The sequence below is a fragment of the Lactuca saligna genome, chromosome 8, assembly GCF_052625555.1.
Source record: "Lactuca saligna cultivar CGN05327 chromosome 8, ASM5262555v1, whole genome shotgun sequence".
Lineage (NCBI taxonomy): Eukaryota > Viridiplantae > Streptophyta > Magnoliopsida > Asterales > Asteraceae > Lactuca > Lactuca saligna.
This window is the reverse complement of record NC_136424.1, coordinates 103,702,281-103,725,319: the sequence shown is the minus strand read 5'-3', so window position 1 is coordinate 103,725,319 and position 23,039 is coordinate 103,702,281. Positions and strand designations below refer to the sequence as shown.

At 32.1% G+C, this 23,039-nt stretch overlaps 1 protein-coding gene and 1 non-coding gene across 2 annotated transcripts; one reads left to right on the top strand and one right to left on the bottom strand.

Moving 5' to 3' along the window:
* Positions 1–19,660: 19,660 nt before the first annotated feature.
* Positions 19,661–19,763, bottom strand: LOC145013759 (U6 spliceosomal RNA). The gene has a single exon (XR_013665278.1). It is a non-coding gene; the product is annotated as a U6 spliceosomal RNA (small nuclear RNA).
* Positions 19,764–20,467: 704 nt separating this feature from the next.
* On the top strand, positions 20,468–22,293 carry LOC145009188 (anthocyanidin 3-O-galactosyltransferase F3GT1-like). The gene is made up of 2 exons (XM_078967867.1): positions 20,468–21,129; positions 21,229–22,293. The coding sequence occupies exons 1-2, from the start codon at positions 20,526–20,528 to the stop codon at positions 22,122–22,124; spliced, it is 1,500 nt and encodes a 499-aa protein (XP_078823993.1). The 5' UTR covers positions 20,468–20,525; the 3' UTR covers positions 22,125–22,293.
* The last annotated feature ends 746 nt before the right edge of the window (positions 22,294–23,039 follow it).

Genomic DNA, 23,039 nt, shown 5'->3' with positions numbered 1-23,039 from the left:
TTGTCAAATACCTTTTTAACAAAATCAAGTAAAGCACTAAACACCATCAAAAGTTATTACTAAAGCTTATGTGAAATGTTTAATTTTATAATAGCTAATGATCATATTCCAATTATTGAATATCACATACTTCAAACGCATATTCAAACAACCACGAGTCTTTTTATTGAAGTGATCAAAGATTATGCGTGCTATAATTTCTTATCATTATTATTACTGAGATATCACAACAAACCACCAGATGATTTAGAAACGTAGATGTCCTCTTCTAACTTTTACTTACACAATTCAAGTCTTTGAAAATTTTAAATAATTGTAGTAGAACCTTTTCAACAAATGTCAACTCATGAGGAAGATTGTGTGCTACAACTCACATGAAAGAAATCTTTTGAACTGCAAGCAACAAAAATTACTATTAGACCTTTCATAGTTCACACACACACATACCCTTCTTATAAACTAAAAAGTAAAAACCGTAAAACATCAATAATGAATCAAATATAATCTTACTTTAATATGCCCTTAATATTGTTTTTGTTCATAATGATAACAGAATTGACTTGCAATTCCTGCATCTTTTTAGCAATAACAGAAACTGTATCTGAACCTGTAACAACTGCAACCTTGTGACACAGTTTTGCTACCGAATTCAGTGACACATAAACCCATGGACATGTAGGCTTCCATAGACTATTTTCAATGATAAGAATGAGAAGGTCGTTTACATCTTTTGCATAGACAATTGAAGTGAGTCTGCGTCCCAACTTTTTAATGAGACAGAAAGATTGTGATTTTTGTCTCATTAACATCAGTTCTAGTTATGTGTATCAAACAGGACCATGACATGTTGTACAAAGGTAAAAGAAGTATTTGGAACTTTCTGAAATGATTGTTGGCAAAGAGGGATTGAACATTCGGTCCCTTAATGTCTCTATAAAAGTAAAAGGTGCTGAAAATGAATTTAAAATTATCATTCATAGTAAGTAAAAAGGTCACAATGGTCAATAAACAATTAAGTGATGAGAATGAGTAAGGATAAATATTGTTTGTCTATTCTCTAAAGTAAGTAATGTTTAAACAAAGACCGAACTATCTAAATATAGGCTTAGATGAACATAGATTTAAGAAATCACCAGTGAATCATAATATCATTAGGAAATTAAATTTATATAAACATTAATTGACAATATTGAACATAGATTTAAGATATCACGGGTGAAAATATTTCCCCATTGGCGTTCCACTCATTTTAACAACGGTAGCAATAAACTCCCTTGTTTAGTAGTTTTTTACATTCTAGATATAGAATCATACAGGCACTTTGTGATGTCTAATAATGCAATAACATCACCATTTTCAACAATTGGTATATGCCAAAAAAAAATCTATTTTCATAATAGATGAATAAATAATATATCAATTATCAAACACAATTACAATGAAGTTAACAAAACTGACTAAACTGATTTAGGATGTTATAAATACTTGTGTGAAACTTCTAACTTGTTTTACTCGTTTCTGTTTTAGCTAATTTCTCTTTAACTTTATACATTTCGCATTTTATCAATAAAATATATCGGGGTAAATAACACAAAAGAAACTAAATTTACACCAAAATTCTATTTGATACTGTTTTTTTTTTTTTTTTTTTGTCTCAAAATTGACACTGTGTTTTTCAATTTTTTACAATTCTGGCAATTTGACTAGTCAACCTGGTTACCTACTGACATGGCATGATAACGTATTAACGTATAAGTTTTGCTGACGAGGTATGCTGACGTGTCAAAATTGATTTTTTCTCACAAAATAAACTAAGTTTTCATTTTCTTTTTTTCGATTTTGAAACTATCTTTAATTGTTTTCTTTCAATTCTGACACTGTTTTTAATTCCAAATCGAACATTATTTTTTCCAGTTTTGTTCAATGTTGACCATCAACCGTAAAAATATTTTTTTAGTACATTTTAAAACGTATAATATTTTGTTTTTCATTTAAAAACCATATTTATGTATGAATAAAATGTTTTTTTTTACATTCAAATCACAGTCTTATATATAAATATGCATTAGTTATATAAAAACTGTATTCAATATTAAATATGCAAATTTTTATATCTTATTTGAAGCTTATAATTCATTTAGTTCCCATGATATTACTAATGCATCTTTATGCATAACATTATACTTTGAATGTTAAAATTTTTAAAAAAACACTTGTATTTATATAAAAAATGTGGGTTTTACAAAAAATGTATTTATACGGTTTAAAATGTAATATATATATATATATATATATATATATATATATATATATATATATATATATATATACAGTTTCAAATGGAAAATGATCAATATTGAACAAAATTGGAAAAAAGTGATGTTCGATTTAGAACCAAAAAATAGTGTCAAAAAAAAAAAAATTAAACTTAGTGTCAAAATCGAAAAAAGTGAAAAATTAGTGTTTTTTGTGGGAAAAAAATTAGTTTTAAAACGTCAACATGCCACACCATCAAAATTGACACATCATCATGCCACGTCAAAACGTAACCTGATTGACCGATCATGTGACCAAAATTGTAAAAAATAAAAAAATACAGTGTCAAATTTGAGACAAAAAAACACATTGTCAAATTACAATTTTGGTGTAACTTAGTATTTTTTGTGCTATTTACGCTATCCATCACTCCACATACATAAATGGGTTGGAATTACTTTGAGATATGCAACTTATGCTTGCCTATTTATACTTAATAGAAGCATAACCCTGGAATTTGTAGATAACAACATAGTTCTTGGATATAGGGTGCTTCACCTTCAAGTATGATGATGAAATAAAGAGAAATCTACAGAAAAGTCTCAAACTTTTAGGAAAAGTTTCAATAAAGTTTTAAAAGTTTTTTTTAAACAGAAAATTCCCGATTATTTAAAATTTTGCCCAAATTAACGAAAGAGTCATTTTTTTATATTTGAACAACAACAGATTATATGATTTTCTCAAAATAATGGGACTTTTCTGTTTAAAAAAAAAACTTTTAGGACTTCACATTGAAACTTTTCCCAAAAGTTTGGGACTTTTCTGTAGATTTCCCTGAAATAAATGGAAATCTATATAATAAAAAATTTAAAACAAAATACTAACCGTGAATCATTTTCTGAATGGTATCAATCGCCAAAGAATCGTAGGAAACAAAAGTAGGATTCCTTATCATAACTTTAGATATTATTATCTGCTCTAGCCTTAGTTCTTTTGCGAGAACTTTGGTTGCTATGGCTTATTCTTTCTAACTAATGGCCAAATCAACGAATAGGTTTGCTTGAAACATCGAAATCAGTATTATTGGAATTTATTTAGGAAGCAAAGTCGGTATCTTCTACTTCCCCTTTGTTATTGCAGCAAGTCAAGTCATCAATTCGATTGTGTGGAGATAAGAGAGAGAAAAGGGATTTAGGTATTCGAAGCACCAGCCATAGAACATAAAAGGAATGAAATAGGACCAACAAATTACCTGAAATTGTGCAATTGAAGTAAAAAGGGAAATTTGAAGTACCGATAAGTATAATCAAGTAAGGGGCTAAATGTAAGAAGTATCCATAGTTGTTAGGTTTCAATTGCCATAGACGATAAACAAATTGGAAACAAAGAGAAGGGAAAAAAGAATTGGGCTTCATAGAAAACATAATGCTCTTGATCCAAATTTATGAGTCACCAGAGTTGGGTTCTTATCCGACTCTACACCTTCAAGTGCTTCTCTAATTATCAGAGTAAATATCCCACAAAAGTGAAAAAAAGACTATGAATGGTGGAAGAAAGAGGAGAAGGTTGGGTCGGCAGTAGGAGGTGGGAGGTTGAAAGGATTTTGGAAGAATGGTGGAAGAAATCAAAAGAGAAATACATTAAACGGTTCAATTGAGGTAGAGGCAGAGGCGGTGGTGATTTTTTGGAAGAAGCAGAGAAGAACATATAGCAATGAGTCACGCCCACCACCGGTGAAGGACCCATATGACTAGTTTGTATGTATAGTATTAACGACCAAAAATACATATTTATTGACCTTGAAAAGTCAAAAAGTAATATAGGGTCAAATTCAATACAACTAAATATTAAAGGACTGAAACCGTCACTTTTAGAAACTTCTGTGGCCAAACTCCTAAACACATCAACTATACTGTTCCTAGGCCTTAATATATATATATATATATATATATATATATATATATATATATATATATATATATATATATATATATATAGGCCTATACTTATTTTAAGAAAGTGATTAATACATATTATTGAATTAAAAATAATCGAAAAATACCATCTAATTTAACTAGAAGGGTATTTTAGTCAATTAATATAGATTTAATAAAGGAAATTTGCATATTTTAAAGAATCATAGATTCTCTTAATTTTAAAAATCCGATTTTACGAATTATAAGGTTTTTAATTCGGATATTCTGACAGAATATGTTTGAGTATGTTCAAAAAAAAAAAAATTCTAGAAGCATAAAATAATAAAAATATTCTTGAACATATTTCTTGTAGAATAACAAATTCTCGAATCAGCAATTGAAGAATTAAAACAAAAATTATATTAATTCTTATAGAATACATGTAACAATTGTTAAGAATTACATTTGTTGTTAAAGAATAACACTAAAAACTGTCAAATCGGGAAAAAAACATCAAAATCTAACAAATACACTAATTTATTGTAAAAGAATAATGTTGCTAAGAGGCGTCGTTCAAATTTTGTCGTCCGTTCTTCAAGCATCAACTTCTGTGGAAAAAAATCCAATGAATAAATTAGTGAGAAACTATCTATATTCCATTCCAACATGAATGGAATTCGTGATTCCATTATGATAGAATTGGAATTAATTTACCAATAATTATATTAATTCGGGGCATTCTAACAGAATATGTTCATGATTATCATAAGAAACATTCTTTTCTGATAGAATATTATAAACAAAGAAATACCATTCAGTTGAAACATTTTACCGATCGCTTGGTGTGCATCAAAACAACTTTCAATTTCCTGTAAAAATTAAACAATCAGAACAAATTCCCAATAAACCTAAACACATCGAGTCTATCAGAAAACCATTGTACCTTACATTCGTTTCTATCAGATTATCGTTAATCTATGCCTTGGAGCTTGTAAATGTAATCAAATTTGCACAGGTTTCGTTCAATCTCATCATTCAAGACTGTATTTTTTAATCATCCAACAGAAGATTCCTAATTTCATACATTTTTATTGGGGATTTCGTTTGGGATGGTTCAGATAATGAAAACTAGGGCTTTTCTGCCAATTCAAACTTATAGAACACCTGATCGATCGGCCTAGATGTCTATGAAATACTAAATGCTAACAGATTATACAAACGGAGCATTCGTCACTGCAAATAAAACTGCTTATTCATATGACTAATATCTATTAACAGCCTCGATTAACTCAGAGAGCATAGCACCAAAGGGGCAAAACCTGAAATCAGAATCGACCTCCCGTGCGCATAATTGACATCGAAGGCTTTTTGATGATCGAAAGTCAGAAGAAATCGGAGACAACGACGGCGGATAGAACATGCCACAATTCTTTGCAGTGCATGAGTTGATCTTTTCCTGGCCAACGCCAAACCGGGATGAAAAAGAGTTTTAAGATGTTATTGGTGTCGACAAGATCCGCCGGTGACAGGTGGCGACTAGCACGACGCCACGGGGACGTAATCCGCAGGTTACAATGCCCTCCTTGAATCTGCCGGAGTCAATAAATATAAGAGATGAGGGAAGAGGCGGACTAGAAATTGGGTTTTAAAACTGATATCCCTAAATTAAAGGGATATTAATTGATTTATATATTTACCATAATTAATTAAATATAAGATTACATATTACCCTTTTGAAATGATTGGCCTTTATTCACTCATACAATAACACAATAATTAGTTTAAAAAATGAACCTAGCTCTCTCTCTCTCTCTCTATATATATATATATATATATGTATATATATATATATATATATATACATATATATATATATTTATATATATGTGGTCATGTTCATTAGAGAACCATTATTAGCAAGGAACCAATGAACCAATCGTGACCGTCGAAATTTAAAGCGATCAACGGTCAAGGGAATGGATGTACACTTGCAAATTGGACGTACAAACAATAGATTATACCATAGCATCCACATCTTTACCAAAAAAAACTTACATTTTTTTGTTTAATTTTTTTCAAGCCACGTTTTTTATCGAAAAAAACTGAATATACCGTTGTTCACGATTTTTCGTCCTCTTTTCATAAAGATCCATGTTAATATATAAAAAACAAACTTTTTATTTTTCGAAAAAAACCCATTTCGTTTTATTGTTTTTTTTTTAATATTTAAGTTTATTTTATCTAAGAAATCAATTATAACAAAAATCTCAATTTTTGTCATCTATTAATACACATCATCATCGATTAAAAAAAGTCGATTACTTCAGATTCATATTATAAATCTAAACTGTAAATATTTCAATTTTAATATTCATAATGTGAATATGACTTACTCTTTCAACTCTTTGGTCATTCACAATTTAAGTGAAATTTACATATGAATCGAAATATATTTCTATGTAGTTTTATAATATTTTAACGTTCTGATTACTTGTAAAATAATTTTGTAAAACTAACAAACGAATTTATTCACATTGTAAATTTGAACTATATATAACTTAGTTTTCAGAATTCACAATGTGAATCTAACTTACTATTATTTACAATATGAATCTGGACAGATCCAGAATGCGTTAATGCGAATCTCTACTGAATTTTTTTACATCAATATGTATCTATGTTTAAAGAGTATCAAAGAAATATGAATTTTGATAGATTTATTAATTTTTTTTGATAAAAAATAGATTTTAACTTTTCAAAAACCAAAGAAATGAAGTGGGGTTTAAAAAAAAAAAAGAATCATTTTTTGTATACAAATATGGATCTATATGGAAAGCAGACAAACAATCATGAACAGTGGTATATTCAGTTTTTTTTTTTCGATAAAAAACATGGCCTAAAAAATTAAACGAAAAAAAAGAATTAAGTTTTGTTATAATCCGATGCATATCCTTCAATTGTAAAAGTCTACAACACTTCCTTCTGTCGTTGATTAATTTAAATTCCGACGCTTTAAATTGAAATTTTGGTTCCTCAATTAATAATGGTTACCTATTGAATTTTTTCATACATACATATATATATATATATATATATATATATATATATATATATATATATATATATATATATATATATATATATATGTGAGATTCGTTGAAATCTCAAAGTTTTTCGAGAATCCGAAAACTAAAGATTGAGCGTTAGATCAAAACTAATTCATTAAGGGCATGAGCGTCATCTTACCAATCTCATTTAATGTTTGATTTATTTGTATTATTGGGAATATTAATAAAAAATTATAAAATTAACATAATAAATCAAAATTTCAGTTTTTTTTAAATAATCATTTTCAAATTTTAAAAAATATTTAGATTTTAATTTTTTTTTTGTTTAGAAAATATGAATTTTTTAAAAAAATTGTAAATAATATTTAAAAAAAAAACTACATTTTTATAAAGACAATAATATTTTAAAAATCAGAAACTTTTAAAAAAAGTAAAATATTAAAAAAACTATAATTTTTTAACCAAAATAAATCAATGTTTTAGGTGTATATATGTATATTTCATGTACTATAATATTCATAATAAATCATAAAAAAACTCATTTTTATTTACTAATCTGTAAACATAACAGTACAAGTATTTTATTTGAGACAAAATAAAATATAAAAAATGAAAGACCAGTTCTCCATTCTTTCTAAAACTACATCATATTTCTTAAAGATCCAAACTTTCATACTTCAAAATATTGTTACTCCAAAACATGCTTCATGCATATTTATAAAACAATCTTTTACATTGAGAGTTTATTTACATAGACTGGATACAAACCGACTATTAAGATTTTTACAAAGTTTTACACATATTACAAACTTTCCCAGGAATACAATACAAAAGTTATAATATTATCTATTCTACATCTTCTACCGGTACAAAACTATACTGGATGCTTATTACCTGCAATAGTTTTAAACATTGAGAGCGATAAGCAGGTGACGCTTAGTGAGTTTAATAACAGTTAGAATATAACCTTATACCATATACATATCAATATGGCAGAAGCATAGAGGCACAAGGAACAAGATAGACAAATGAGTATCATATGACAGGCTTTCCATATCAATGAATAATAAGATTCAAAGATTTGAATTCAATGAGACATAACGATTTCAAAACTTGATATACATCAATAAGACTTCATCCCAAGTGGTTTAGAAAATATGATTTTAGAATATTATTTCACTAGAATACACAGGCTTTCAGCCATGTCTTTGTATTCTACTATGCCAAAGTGATGCTTATGTCATACACTTCATGGAAAAAGGCTACATACAAGTACCCAAGTGATGCTTATGTCATACACTTCGTGGCCTAAAGCTCATTATCATAATAACATGGGAAAGCACATTGAACATATAACACATAACATACAATTCTCCCTATATTAAAACTCACCATGAAATAATTGGGGATTAAATGACAATTTGGGCAGCACCTCGACTCTAAATATGACTTTCTATGAAGAAACCGGAGATTTTAGTTGAAAACTGACCTTACTCGGGCAGAGTTTCGGCTTGAAAATATAATTTTTTTGAGAACTTCGAAGCGTCGGGGCTTGCTTCGGGTATCGGGGTTGATATCGGGGCTTCGGGGGGTCAAAAGTAGGCTAAAATGATGAAAGGGGGTGAAAGATGTAAGGAAATGTAACATAATTCTGGAGACCCTCGGTCTCTATTTATAGGGGACCGAAGTTTCTGACTACGCTGAGCGTAAGTCCTCTGTACGTTGGGCATACTGTGAGGCGGCTCAGTACGCGGGGCGTACTTGCAATGAGTTATCTGATTGGTACCCGGGCTCGGACCTGGCACTTCGTGTGAAGAGAGAGCGACGTGGCTGATTATGGGTCGCTTACATGCGTTTTTTTTACTGTTAACCTCATAAAAACATTTTTTTAATTATAATTTTTAACACATGACTCCCTCTCACTTTTTTAGATAGTTTTTTTTGGAACTCTAAAAGACTCAAAAACATTGCAATACAACAAAATAAAGTAAATAAAAAAGACAGGAAAGAAGATACTCCCTGAGTTGCCTCTCGGTTAGCCGCCATTGTTTCAAGTCTTTGGCTCGACTTGACCTTGGAATATGTTATTCTTTGAATGTTGGGGCTTTCCAACTCAGTGAACTTCTTACTACTTCCTCAAATTCGACACTTATCTTGTACCTAACTTTCTTTTTGCATAGGAACCATACTGGACTTAGACCCTTGATGATTACAATCATCCAACTAACCCTTTTCATGTACTTGTCTAGTAAGGGAATCAATTCTTCTTTCTTTGATATGGTGGTTGAGTTGATGGCCGATTGGGTGTCTTCCTTCTTAGTATATGTATCATTTAAAGAGTCCAACAAATTTATCATTTCCGAATCTAGTGGTTGGTCTACCAGTGAAATGATTTTCTCATTAGTAGTGGGTGGCTCAACCTCTATTTCGTTAACCTCTAACACCTTCTCTACAACTTCCATGTCAACCTTCTTAATTTTTACTTCTTTCTTGACAACCTTCTCCACTTTTACTTCTTCCTCCTCTTCCATGTCTTTAAATTGCAATCTTTGGTCATCAAAATTTTTCTCATCGTTCAAGGTGCTGGCAGAAACAGTATGCCTTGGGTCCTCTTCAATTTGTGATGGTAATTTGCCTTGAGTTTCCAATATACTCCACAGATTGAGCAAGTTGTGCAATTAGTTCCTCTAAGCTTTTGAGGCTAGCTTTTGTTGTTTCCTAGAAGATTTAGGTAGTAGTGGCAATGATTTTCATAATCTCTTCCAAGGACATGCTCGAAGTTTCAGTTTTTTGCGGAGGTGAAAGATATGGTTGTTGGAAATATGGAGTTGGTTGGTATTGGTCATTTCCCCAAGCTTGGTATGAGTTTTGGCATTGGTTGTTTCCCCAAGCTTGGTTGTTTTCCCACCATTGATCATGTTGAGGTTGATCATGACTCCATTGGTTTGGCCAGTAGTAGCTTCCCTTTTCCTGCACTTCCACCCATTTCCCTTGTAAATATGGACACATGTTGGTGTGATGTCCATTCTGTGTGCAAAAATCACAAGGAATAGGTGTGGGTTGCACACTTTGGTCATTTCCAATCATCATAACTATATAGGCTAGCTCATAAAGTTGGTCTTTAATGTAAGGAGTGTTCATTTCTGAGCCACACCTCTTTTTTTTCTTTTGATAGAGATGTACCTGCTCACAAAAATCTTGACATAAACAATTAGTAACTTTGTGTCCCCGACAACGATGCCAATTTGTTAGGCGTGTCAAACCGAACAAATAATAGGGGTAAAATAGACTCCAAATACACTGCTTAAATGCATTAAATAGTAGTACAAGACAAGCATGGTCGAACCACAGAGACACGGGACAAAAGTCTATACCTCTTTGAGCAAGGTACTTTGGTCACAAAGGGGGGGGGGGGGGGGGGGGGGCTTCGTTTGCAAAAGTCAAATAATAAAAATTAAGAATCAAATTTAAAACATGCAGAAAATGAAATAGATTTGTAAACAAGTTGTAAAAGTGCTTACAGCTCTAGTTCTCAATGTTGTCATTTAACTTGATTGTGATTGCTATTCTAAGTTGGTACTGAAAGATATTAACATGCTCTAATACCTTTCGCTTGCCAAATTATCTAACCAAAACACGCTCTTTGACTAGACCTAGCTTTACTAATTCAACCTAAACACGCTCTTAGATCTTATTGAAAAACTGCATTAAGTTTTGTACAAGCTTCCCAACAATGTTCATTTCTTCTTATACGCTCAGAAGTGTGAAAACATGTGATATATGTTTTACAATAAAAAAAACTTATTGTTTGTTACCAATCATTAACTTTATAGAACGATTAGGTGCCCTAAAAGTTAATTAACTGCACAAAAATTCAATTTATGAAAGTGGCAAATCAAACACAAATCAAATTTAAGGGATCTAGTTTAAACAAAAACATAATCACTAGAATAGAATCACAAATCAAATGTCAAATCATATGCTTCAGGTTAAGCAATCAACATGTTTTGAACAAGAACTAGAAACTAGGGTTTCATAGCCCACACATGGCTAAGAACAAATCAAACAAGAATAAAGATGGAATTAGAATTTTTAATTCTTACAAAAATGAAATCCAAAGTGTTTGCAATGATCAAGTCTTCTCAAAAGCTCAAAGAATTCTCCCAAAATCGCCGAAGATCGCCCAAAATTGCTCTAAAACCCGTCTCCTGTGAAATGGCGACATCTTCACTTGTTTTATTAATGTTCACGTGCTTTCCATAAGGTCATGCATTTTTAGCATGGCCATGCCTTTTGCCCATGCGTTTTTGGCATGACCATTTGTCTTGACCATGTGTTTTTGGCATGACCCATGCTTTTTGCTAAAATTCCAAAAAGTCTTCACTGTTGGCTTCATCTTCAATCTACCTTGACCACGTGTCATGTTGCTCAAATATAAGATGACAAAGGACAAACACGACCCGTGTCGGTGTGACAAGAATCGCGTTTCAAACATAGTCCTTTGCTATGATAAAAATACACAATGACTCGGGTTCCATCTTCATGTTTTCTGCCATGGAATGACCAGTTCATATTCTCCTCATGCTCCAAAGCTCCAAGCATCCAAGCTCCATGCATCCATGCATCCAAGCTCCACGTTCCATGCCCCATAATGCCTGCAAAATAAATAAAAAATGGTGAAGTACCAAACATTCTTAATGAAATATACAATTGCCCAAATAATTAACTAAATGCAAGATTTGTGAAGTAGAATGCTATGAAACGAAAAAAATAACATGCAAAATAGGTGCATAAAATGCACCTATCAACGTACGAAACAAAGTACGTTGGGCGTACCCTTCGGATAAGGCTTCTAATTTTCATTTATTTTTATTTAAACTTCAAATTTTCATATCTTTTGCGTACGAGCTCCGTATTTGACATTCTTTATATCCACATGTAGGTGAGATTATACTCTAAAACTTTTGTTTAGATTTCGTGAACGCATTTTGACTTCATTTTTAATATTATATTTTTAACAGGTCAGGATAGGAAAAATCCGTTAAAAATTCATAACTTCTTCATCCGATGTCCGTTTTCGTCTGTCTTTTTACCATTGCACTACTATTGACGAGACCTTTGATTCTTGTTTAGGTTGCGTCTGCTAAAAATCACTCGATTTTTATTTCGATTTTTTAACTATCTACTACTATATCGAAACTTAGAAATATCATAACTTCCTCATATGAAGTCAGATTTGGACGTTCTTTTTATGAAAATTTTCAGTTTAATGAATAGTACAAATTTAATTTAGATCATATAGGCTAAAAAGTAATTTATCAAAAACTCACTTTTTACGTTATTCGGTGTCGTGCCAGTTCTGTCGCAGATCTTCAAATAGTCATAACTTCTTCGTTATAACTCGTATTTCGATGAGGTTTTCGCCTAAATGTTTCTAACGATATTTTATACAACTTTCAATAATAAAATTTTACTTATTTCAAATTTTATATTTTCGTTAAATTTTAATATTATATTGGAATCTCATAAGACTTCCAATATTTTCGGAGTGATTCTAAACATAGTTTTACTTTATTTATGGTATAACTATCTGTTAGAACTCAACGCTCAAAATAATATGATATTTCATAATATTATTCATTACTAAAATACAATTTCAAAACGTGTATGTTACCAAAACTAATAAATGCTACAAATTTTCAAAGCGTTTTCAAGTCTTCGTTTCAAGATTTCCACAAATTCTTCCAAATCTCTCTCTCTCTCTCTCTCTATATATATATATATATACATATATATATATATATATATATATATTAATGCAAGAACACTCACAAAAATGTATATGTATATATCATGCAAGATTCACATGTGATTATATCATATAAGATTCACATGTGCATGTATCTTTTAAAATTCAAATGTGAAATTCACAAGAATTTTTTTTAAAAAATAATTAACAAAGATCACTTACACAAAATGCATGTGTGCACATAAACGTAATTCATATGTGATTTACTTGTGATTTACATCTGAATAACATATAATTCATATTTTATTTACATGTCAATCACATATAATTCATAAGTGATTAATATGTGAATTACATGTGACTCATATGTGAATTACATGTGAATAACATGTAATTCATATGTGATTTACTTGTGATATACATTTGAATCATATGTAATCCAAATGCTCAAATTTTTTAGGATTTAAAATGTGAATCACATGTAAAGGAGCATCAAGTACTTGGGTTCATCATGGTGGTACGCGAAACCCTCCTTTAAGTGCCAATAACAAACCATTTTAGGAAGGGAAAAACAATTATCCAATTTCATACAGATGCATAGTATAACTAATTAGTAACATGGTATAATATTAGTTTCTACTCATAAATTTATCCAACAGTCACTAGATACCTACCTTAACTGCAGTGTCCACAAGATTTGATAGCTCAATTGGCAGTTTAGTCCAAACACCATTCTTGTCCTGTCAAAGTCAAACCCATCTCAGAGTTACTTAACTGAACTAAAAAACGGAAAGATAATAAAACTCAGTATGGTGTACCTGTGATCTCCAATGCGAAATTGAATTTTTAAGCAGTGTACGGAAGATATCTAAGACCATATGCTCCTTCATCTCTACCATCACACCTCCAAACTCATCATTAATTGCAGGTAATTATTGGATATTTCAACTCCATTTTCAATCGTGAATTGGTCCATCAAAGTATTAAAACAAACTAATGTAAATTGCTACTTCATAACAATAAGCCTACACTAATTCTTACACTCCTACATGGAAAGATACGTCAAATTCTAACCATGTATCCCCAGTGTTATCAACAACATGCCTGCCTGCACAAATCCATACTCTTATTGAGAAAAGTATTTGAAAGTTCAACCATCCATGTATCATCCATAGAGAAGAAGGAAGGTAATTCTCACAAATTAATCAAAGGTCTCTATGAACTATCCTCTTACTTAACTACAACAATAGATGTGCGATTGATTGAGCTAATAATGACTCTTCCCACAAGTAAAAAACAAATTATCAGACACTTCTGACTTCACACTAAATATTTTAGCAACTCACTAGCCATTTACAATCTTCAAATCGTGAAAGATACATAAATTGATAAGAACATGACTTTATTAATGTTTGATGCACTTATGTAGAAACATAAAGTATACTTACTGTGTGGTGTAGATGGATACCATAAGCACTTAACAAGTATGATGTCTCCCAGCTCTATATCTATAACAATTAGGAAGAATTTTGGTAACATCAGTAAGTCGAAAAGGATACTACATAAATGAAAACATAATGTTTTTCATGATAGTTTATAACTGAACCATGGGATTGTATGTGACATCCCCAAAATCACGGCCAGAAAAGACCGATTTTTTTGTTTATACTTTATTTCAAAATCAGAGTGACCTTTTAATAAAAGAGTTGTGGAATTTGTCCCAAAACAATAATATGATAAAGAGTTATCAAAAACATTTCCTTAGAAATCTATTTCATTAAAAGACTCGGGATGTCATGTTTGATACAGTACATAAGTATAAACAATACAATATAAGCCTTACTACATTATTTCATATCTACATGCCTATATCCGTAATCCCTCATCCCAACACATCACAACTATGTTCGAGCACCACTACCTGTAATACATAAAACTGAGTGGGTCACGCTTGGGAGCCTGGTGAGCACATAGGGTTTTCAACCCACAATAATTAAGTTTATTAATTTCATCGACCAACAATAACCCGATTACCCGTTCCTGTTATCCTCACATTACGTCCCTAAACACCTCTCATAAGGGACCTATCCTAAGGATCTTCATCGGGATGGACACTACTGCTAAGGGGGTTCCTCAGCAATAAATGTCCTAAAGGCAACCATGAGGGGGATGGAGTACACCGGTGAACACATCGTTCACAACACCTACAGGTTGCGAGCCTGCCAGCGTTCTACTGGATTGTCTAGATGACTGGATCAACAACAACAACATTTTTGTAGATTTAAAATACATATACAATTTAAATCATATAAAACTTGTATAAAATCGTCATCTATACTCCGCTAGATGACTGGATCAACAACATTTTCGTGGTCGTCATCTATACTCCGCTAGATGACTGGATCAACAACAACAACATCAAGGCCTCTCATCATTTTATCACACATCACTTATTACATCTACCCATGTTTTACCCCAACATTTTTGTAGATTTAAAATACATATACAATTTAAATCATATAAAACTTGTATAAAATCGTTCATCCAGCATAGATAGAAAGTATAAAAATAATATACACACATAGCACGTAGTTTATATAAAATACTTCATATCTATGTGTAAGATGAAAGGGACCATGCACTCACTTGAAAAGGTGGATCAACAACATTTCCGTGGTCGTCATCTATACTCCGCTAGATGACTGGATCAACAACAACAACATCAAGGCCTCTCATCATTTTATCACACATCACTTATTACATCTACCCATGTTTTACCCCAACATTTTTGTAGATTTAAAATACATATACAATTTAAATCATATAAAACTTGTATAAAATTGTTCATCCAGCATAGATAGAAAGTATAAAAATAATATACACACATAGCACGTAGTTTATATAAAATACTTCATATCTATGTGTAAGATGAAAGGGACCATGCACTCACTTGAAAAGGTGGTGATTCCGAACTCAGATAGCGCTTCGCTTCTTAAAAATAATTTTCTTCGACGAAACCTAGTATTATTACCATTAGAGTTTAGTCTATTATTCGCCGAGACTAATTAATAGTCTAACTATTATTACTATTATATAAGCGTTAAAAAATACTTATATAACCCATAATAATAGCCCAAGTATTTACTATAAGTTCCTAATAACGTTACTATAATTAAATAAAAGCTATATTAAAAATAGCGTAGGCGTAGCTCACTTACAACGGGTTTCATAGAAAACCAGACTTTGCTTGGAGCAGCGTTCTTGAGCCAAAAAGCTCTTCTTATCGGAGCCGTCGAGCACTCCGGGGCTTCCGCCTCATGCTAGGGAGGTTCCCTAGAATTTTCGGAAGATTTCGGGGCTAGAGAGTGGTTCTAGAGAGAGTAAAGAGAAGAAAGAATGGGAAAGATGTGAAGAAAATGAGGGTGTGAGAGGTGGTATTTATAGGGTGAAATGTGGCTGAACTTGGTGCCACATGTCACCATCTGGTGGCAAGCCTTGGGGAGAAAGCAATGGCCAAGATTGTGCCATGTCACCCATTTCCGCACAGTAACTTTCGACTTCTAAAATATGTAACTTTCACCTACGAGCTCTGTTTATGACGTTCTTTATATCAACGCGTAGGTAAAAATAAGATCTACAACTTTCATTTTGACTCCGTCAGCTAACTCTCGACCGATCTTAAATTTAACAGTACGAGAGATTATACTGTTAAATGTCAACGTAAAATTAATAACTTCTACATACGGACTCTGTTTTCGTATGTCTTTTTACCGTTGAGTTCCTGTTAATAAGATCTTCAATTCTCATTTAGGTCACGTAGGCCAAAAATTACTCGATCTAAAATTCGAGTTTCAGGTTGTACACTGTTAAGCCGAAACTTCGAAAAATCATAACTTCCTCATACGAAGTCAGATTTGGACGTTCTATTTATGGACGCTCTCGATTTAACGTATTCTATGAATTTTGTTTAGATCATTAAGGCTAAAACTCGATCTATCGTAAATTCACTATTTACGTTTCCTGGTATCGTGCTGGTTCCATCGCGAAACTTCGACGGGTCATAACTTCTTCGTTACAACTTGGATTTCGGCGTTCTTTATATCTTCGGAATCCTTATTTCGATCACTACAACTTTATGTACAGATATCGGGTTTATCTCACATTTTAATTTTGACGCTTATTTTTATCCTTTATTTATTATACATTTATAAACGAGTAATAAACACATAAATACACATAATTCACATAATACTCAGATATTTCATTTTTATTATTTCAGAAAGAGTTACAATAGTTGACATAGACTATTACATTGTCTAAAAATGCTTAGCCCCGAAACCATTGTAGTATATGAATTTGGCTACCATTAAGTCACTGTGAAGTCATATACAATCGTTTCATATACCTAGAAATATACCTAGCATTGGTCGCTTTATTAAGTCAACCGGAGGCACAATCTCCTAGATGGATTCGAATTTTGATGATCAGACGAAAATTCTGCTTGGAATGCAGTGTAGAACACGTAGACGACATACTAGAAACAGACTCGGACGACAAGAAGTTAAGGTTTAGCGATTAATTTCATATCTGGACGACGATGGTGTTTATTTTGGGGAAACGGAAGAGTCGATAAGCGATCGATCGGTGGTGGAGGTGGGGATGATGAAACAATGACGTCGGATATCAATGAGTGTGTATTGGTAGTCGCCGATGAAAGGAGGAGGAAGGCGATCGACGAATGAGGGAGTCATCTGATATGTGAGGGAGGAATCACGAGGGAGGTTGTCGAGAGAAGGGAGGGAGAGAGAGAGAGAGATAGAGTATTTTAGTGATTTTTTTCATTTAATTAGCAATTAATTTTTTTATTTTATATTTTTATGTTGATAAAAACCTAAAATGTCAATAAATCCACTTCTATTTACAATTATGTCATTTTTAATCTAAGCTATCAAAATTTTTTTTATCTAACAATCTGCTTTTAATTCTTGGATTTTTGAAAAAGTATGATTTCTCAAATGTTCAGTTCTATATATATATATATATATATATATATATATATATATATATATATATATATATATATATATATATATATATATATATATATGGAATTGTTTATCCCTTAGGTCTACTCATGCATAATGTTGGGCTTATTAAGAATGTGACTTTTGTCATCTGTTGGGCCATATAAGAGCATGACCATAGTAAATAATATATATATATATATATATATATATATATATATATATATATATATATATATATATATATATATATATATATATATTAATGGACTTGTTTATCCGTTGGGTCTACACATAGATAATGTTGGGTTAAGAGTGTGACCATAGTCACGTGTTGGGCCCATTTAAGAGTGTGACCATAGTAACTAACACATATAAATGGAAAGATATGCATTTATTTATTTTTTTAAATTTAAGTTTGTATTTTATCATTAACATCAAAATTATGTCTTCTGACTTATCCAGAATTATGTCTTCTGACTTATCCAATGGAGATAAAGTAACTGATTCTAATGGTACATGTAATCATTGGCCCATAAAATATCACATTTCATCTATTAGAAAGTTAGTTTTAAAAAATTAAATATTTTCAAAGGTTCAGATGCACAAGAAAAAAAGATAACTTTTATCTTTATTATACTTTTATAATTTTAAATAAAAATATATTACGGAAAAAATTGGGTCCTGTGTAACTGTCCACTCCCCTCCCTACACCCCATGCTTGTTTGTTTGTTTCATTTTTTAGATGAGACATCGTGCTTTGATTTTTATTAAGGGATAATGACGTAGGAGGGTAATTAGGTTTTCAGTTTGTCCGTATTAATTTACTAATGTTTTTTTGTGCGTATTAGACCAATATGGTTGTTATTACGGTTTAGAAATAGTTATTTTTATCGGTTTTTTCCTGTTTAACCAGTAAAAATAACCATTTCTAAGTAATAATAAAAACCATATTTGTCTAATACGCATAAAAAACCTTAGTGACCTAATACGAATAAACTGGAAACCTAATTACCCTCCTAAGTCATTAACCTTAATTATTTAAAAACATGTTTACTAAGCAATGTGACTGACTTGTTTGACTGAAAATAGTTGCTTCTATTTAAACTTATCACACAACCCTTCCAGAATTTCCAAATCCAAAAACTCATATGATTGATGATCTTCATTACATAAATATGCAACATTTTATCATAATTTTTTTTTATCATTTAAATGTTTACATGAACACATCCATATGTAAAACTAACAAGGACTTGGAAATGATGCTTGTTATCAATTATTTTATAAACAACAAAACCACAACATGAACTAAGAAACTGCAGTTGCAAAATGAATAAAAAATTAGCACATAAACAAATACATACAGACTATATACAACACATAAACATAAGTTTATAAAACATGAAACTTAATGATAGGAAAAGTAAAAAACTTAAAGGAGACGTTATAGAAAGAAAAAAATCACCCTTACTTGCCACAAATAGTTGAAGACATCAACAAGAAGATCAATCTGACCATGGAATCCACATGTTGTTTGATCATGACTTCAATAGTTCATCTATTGAAATGTAAGAATTGCAATTAAACTCTATTAGCATTTGAAAAGGGAATTAGTGTTTCAGAGAAGACGATGAAGGGTTTAAATTCTTTTTGGACCATTTCTCGATTTGTGTGTGTCATCCTTGCGTAGGGGCCATGCTAATCTTCTCTGTATCATTCCAATTTTATCGGATGTCCCCGAAGGGACGACTATAGATGAAGAGCTTCGCCATATAGAGGAGTAGCAGGTTCTTCTTCTGGTCGATATGGGACGCCGCGAGTTCTAAACGAATTAGTTTACTGTTAATGCTCATGTATTCTCAATGCCTTTAAAATTAGGGTTAATGACCTAAGAGGGTAATTAGGTTTCCAGTTTGTCCGTATTAGGTCATTAAAGTTTTATTGTGAGTATTTGACCAATATGGTTGTTATTACCGTTTATAAATAGTCATTTTTACCGGTTAAACAGGAAGAAACCGGTAAAAAAGATTATTTCTAAATGGAAATAATAAATATATTGGTATAATATGCACAAAAAAAACATTAATAACTTAATACGGACAAACTAGAAATCAAATTACCCTCCTAAATCATTATCCCTTTTATTAATCAACTTTTTTATTAAAACTACTTGAATACAAATTGTGACTACATACTCTCCACGAATTCGACCGGCCTAAGTAGCAATGTATGTTTTGTTTAGACGCGTTGAGCCATTAACAACATGCAAAAGACTAGTCCCCCAACTTTCTCATTTTTCAAAGTGTACAAATTAAATAACACACCTATTACTGACAAGTCAATATCGTAATTAATGAATTGCAGACTTTATAGCGTGTCCAGAGTTTTAGAGCCGTTCATTCCACCTACTGTTTACGCCACAAATTTATTGAAGCGACTCAACCAACGCACACGCCACACACCACCAGTCTCCGGGCCTCATTGCCTTGACCAACACCTTGCAACAACCATGTTGCTGTATGATCACCAACCAACATTTATTTTCTCAAGTAATCGTCCTATAAATTCACATATCATAAACTTCCAATTTCCCATCACAAGTAAAAACACCGAAATGGATATCACCACCACTAACGGCGGCGTATGGGAGAGACATGTTGCAGTTTTTGCATTCCCTTTCGCTTCTCACCCTCCGCTCCTTCTAAGCCTAGTCCAGAGACTAGCCTCTGCCTCCCCTACGGTGGTTTTCTCCTTCTTCAACACCCGAAAATCTAACCGGACATTGTTCTCTGAGCTCAGTTGTGACAACATACGGCCGTATGATGTCTCCGACGGCATACCAGAGGATTATGCTTTTGTGGGGAAGCCTCAGGAGGATATTAACTTGTTTCTGTCGGTGGCGGAGGAGGAGTTTAGGAGGGGTGTGAAAGTGGCGGAGGAGGATATCGGACTGAGAATCAACTGCTTGGTGGTGGATGCTTTTATTTGGTTTTCCAGTCAGATGGCGGAGGGTTTGAACATTCCTTGGGTGTCGTTTTGGACTGCCGGAGCTTGTTCTCTCTCTGCACATTTTTACACTGACCTCATTAGGGAAAAAGGTGCTCAACTCAAAGGTAAAGTAAACATGATCTTAACGTATTCTTTTTCTTTTTTATTTCAATAAACAAATCTATACACAAACTATACAACAATTAAGACATGCATCTTAACAGGTAATTCAGTTGGGCCTGACAACGAAGTGGTTGACTTGATCCCTGGATTCTCAACAATTCGACTAGGCGACTTACCAGGTGGAGTCCTCTTTGGAAACCTCGAATCACCATTCTCAACCATGCTACATAACATGGGAAGAACCCTAGACAAAGCCACCGTTGTTGCAATAAACTCATTTCAAGAACTAGACACTGATCTCACCAAAAACCTCTCTTCACAATTCAACAACTTTCTCAACATTGGTCCCTTCCATCTCATCTCCAAACAAAAACCAACGTCCAAATTTGATGAATTTTCATGCAGTTCTTGGTTAGATAGCCAAAAGCCAAGATCAGTGGCCTACATCTCCTTTGGCACAATATGCAGACTTCTGCCAGATGAGATAGTCGCTTTGGCTGAAACACTTGAAGAGACCAAAACCCCGTTTCTTTGGTCACTCAACAACGATTTCATGAAGCATTTACCAGATGGGTTCTTGAAGAGAACAACTGCGAATGGATTAGGGAAAGTTGTATCATGGGCACCACAGGTACAAGTCTTGGAGCATTTCGCAATAAGTGTGTTTGTAACACATGGTGGATGGAACTCTGTGTTGGAGAGCATTGGAGCTGGTGTTCCGATGATATGTAGGCCGTTTTTAGGAGATCAACAGATGAATACTTGGATGGTTGAGAGAGTTTGGGGGATAGGGGTGAGAATTGAAGGTGGGAAATTCACGAAAGAAGGAACTCGTTGTGCTCTTGAACATATATTATCGCTCAATGATTCGTCGAAAAAGCTGAAGGAGAGGATTGAAACTTTGAAAGAGCTTGCTCACGAGGCAGTTGGACCAAACGGGAGTTCTAATCAAAATTTCATGACTTTAGTGGATGTGGTCACTAATGCCACCCTCTGATCTTCTGTCTTGGAGCATTATAATGAATTGAAGTTGCGAAAGTGATTATGTTAATGCAGCTATCTATAGTTTTTAGTTTTAATCTTGATTTTTTTGAGAAATTTAATTAAAAAAAAAATCAAGGATAATGACTTACAAATTAAAAGTAATATATTTTTCAATTTATACATATTTTGTCATTAAGTTTTTTTATTGTTTATATATATCTCTTCAACTTGTTTAACTGTACATATTTAATCTTACAACCGACTATACCAGATAAACCGAAAAAAAATGAATTAATAGGATAATATACTTTTCACTTTGAACAGATTTAGTCATTAATATTTTTTTGCTTATTTAGTCCTTAATATTTTTTTGTTGCAACATAAGTCATTCTCGTTTTTGTACACATTCAATACTTATTCAATACTTATGAGTAGTTTGTTTACTTTTTCTCATATCATGCTACGTCGTAACTTGTTCATACACTCTTAGATTTTATTGATCTTTATATCTATGTATTCATAGTTGAATCTACTATAACTTTCGTTTAAATTACTTCCGTTAAAAAGTAATATATATTTTTATTTACAATTTTTATATACATGTGTTTTTTATTAATGTATGTATGAACCTTTTTATATAAAATCATAAGTAAAAATATATTACTTCTTAATAGGAGTTATCGAAACGAAAATTATAGTAGACTCAAGTACGAATACGTAGATATAAAGATAATTAAAATCCGAGATTGTATTAAGAAGTTGCGATGTTGAAAACACAAGAACTAAGCATCAAGCAGTCGAGGTCGTGTTAGTCATAAACATCAACATCCCCGAACACCTCATTAATGATTGTCTCACGTAGGGTGTTATTGTGATATGTTGGAGAGGGTTGAGTTGGGACTATAGATGAGATCCGTGCATGTATCTT

Coding starts and splice junctions, on each gene's coding strand:
- LOC145009188 (XM_078967867.1), top strand. CDS start 20,526: ATGTTGCTGTATGATCACCAACCAACATTTATTTTCTCAAGTAATCGT. Junction 21,130..21,228: donor AAAAGGTGCTCAACTCAAAG/GTAAAGTAAACA, acceptor GCATCTTAACAG/GTAATTCAGTTGGGCCTGAC.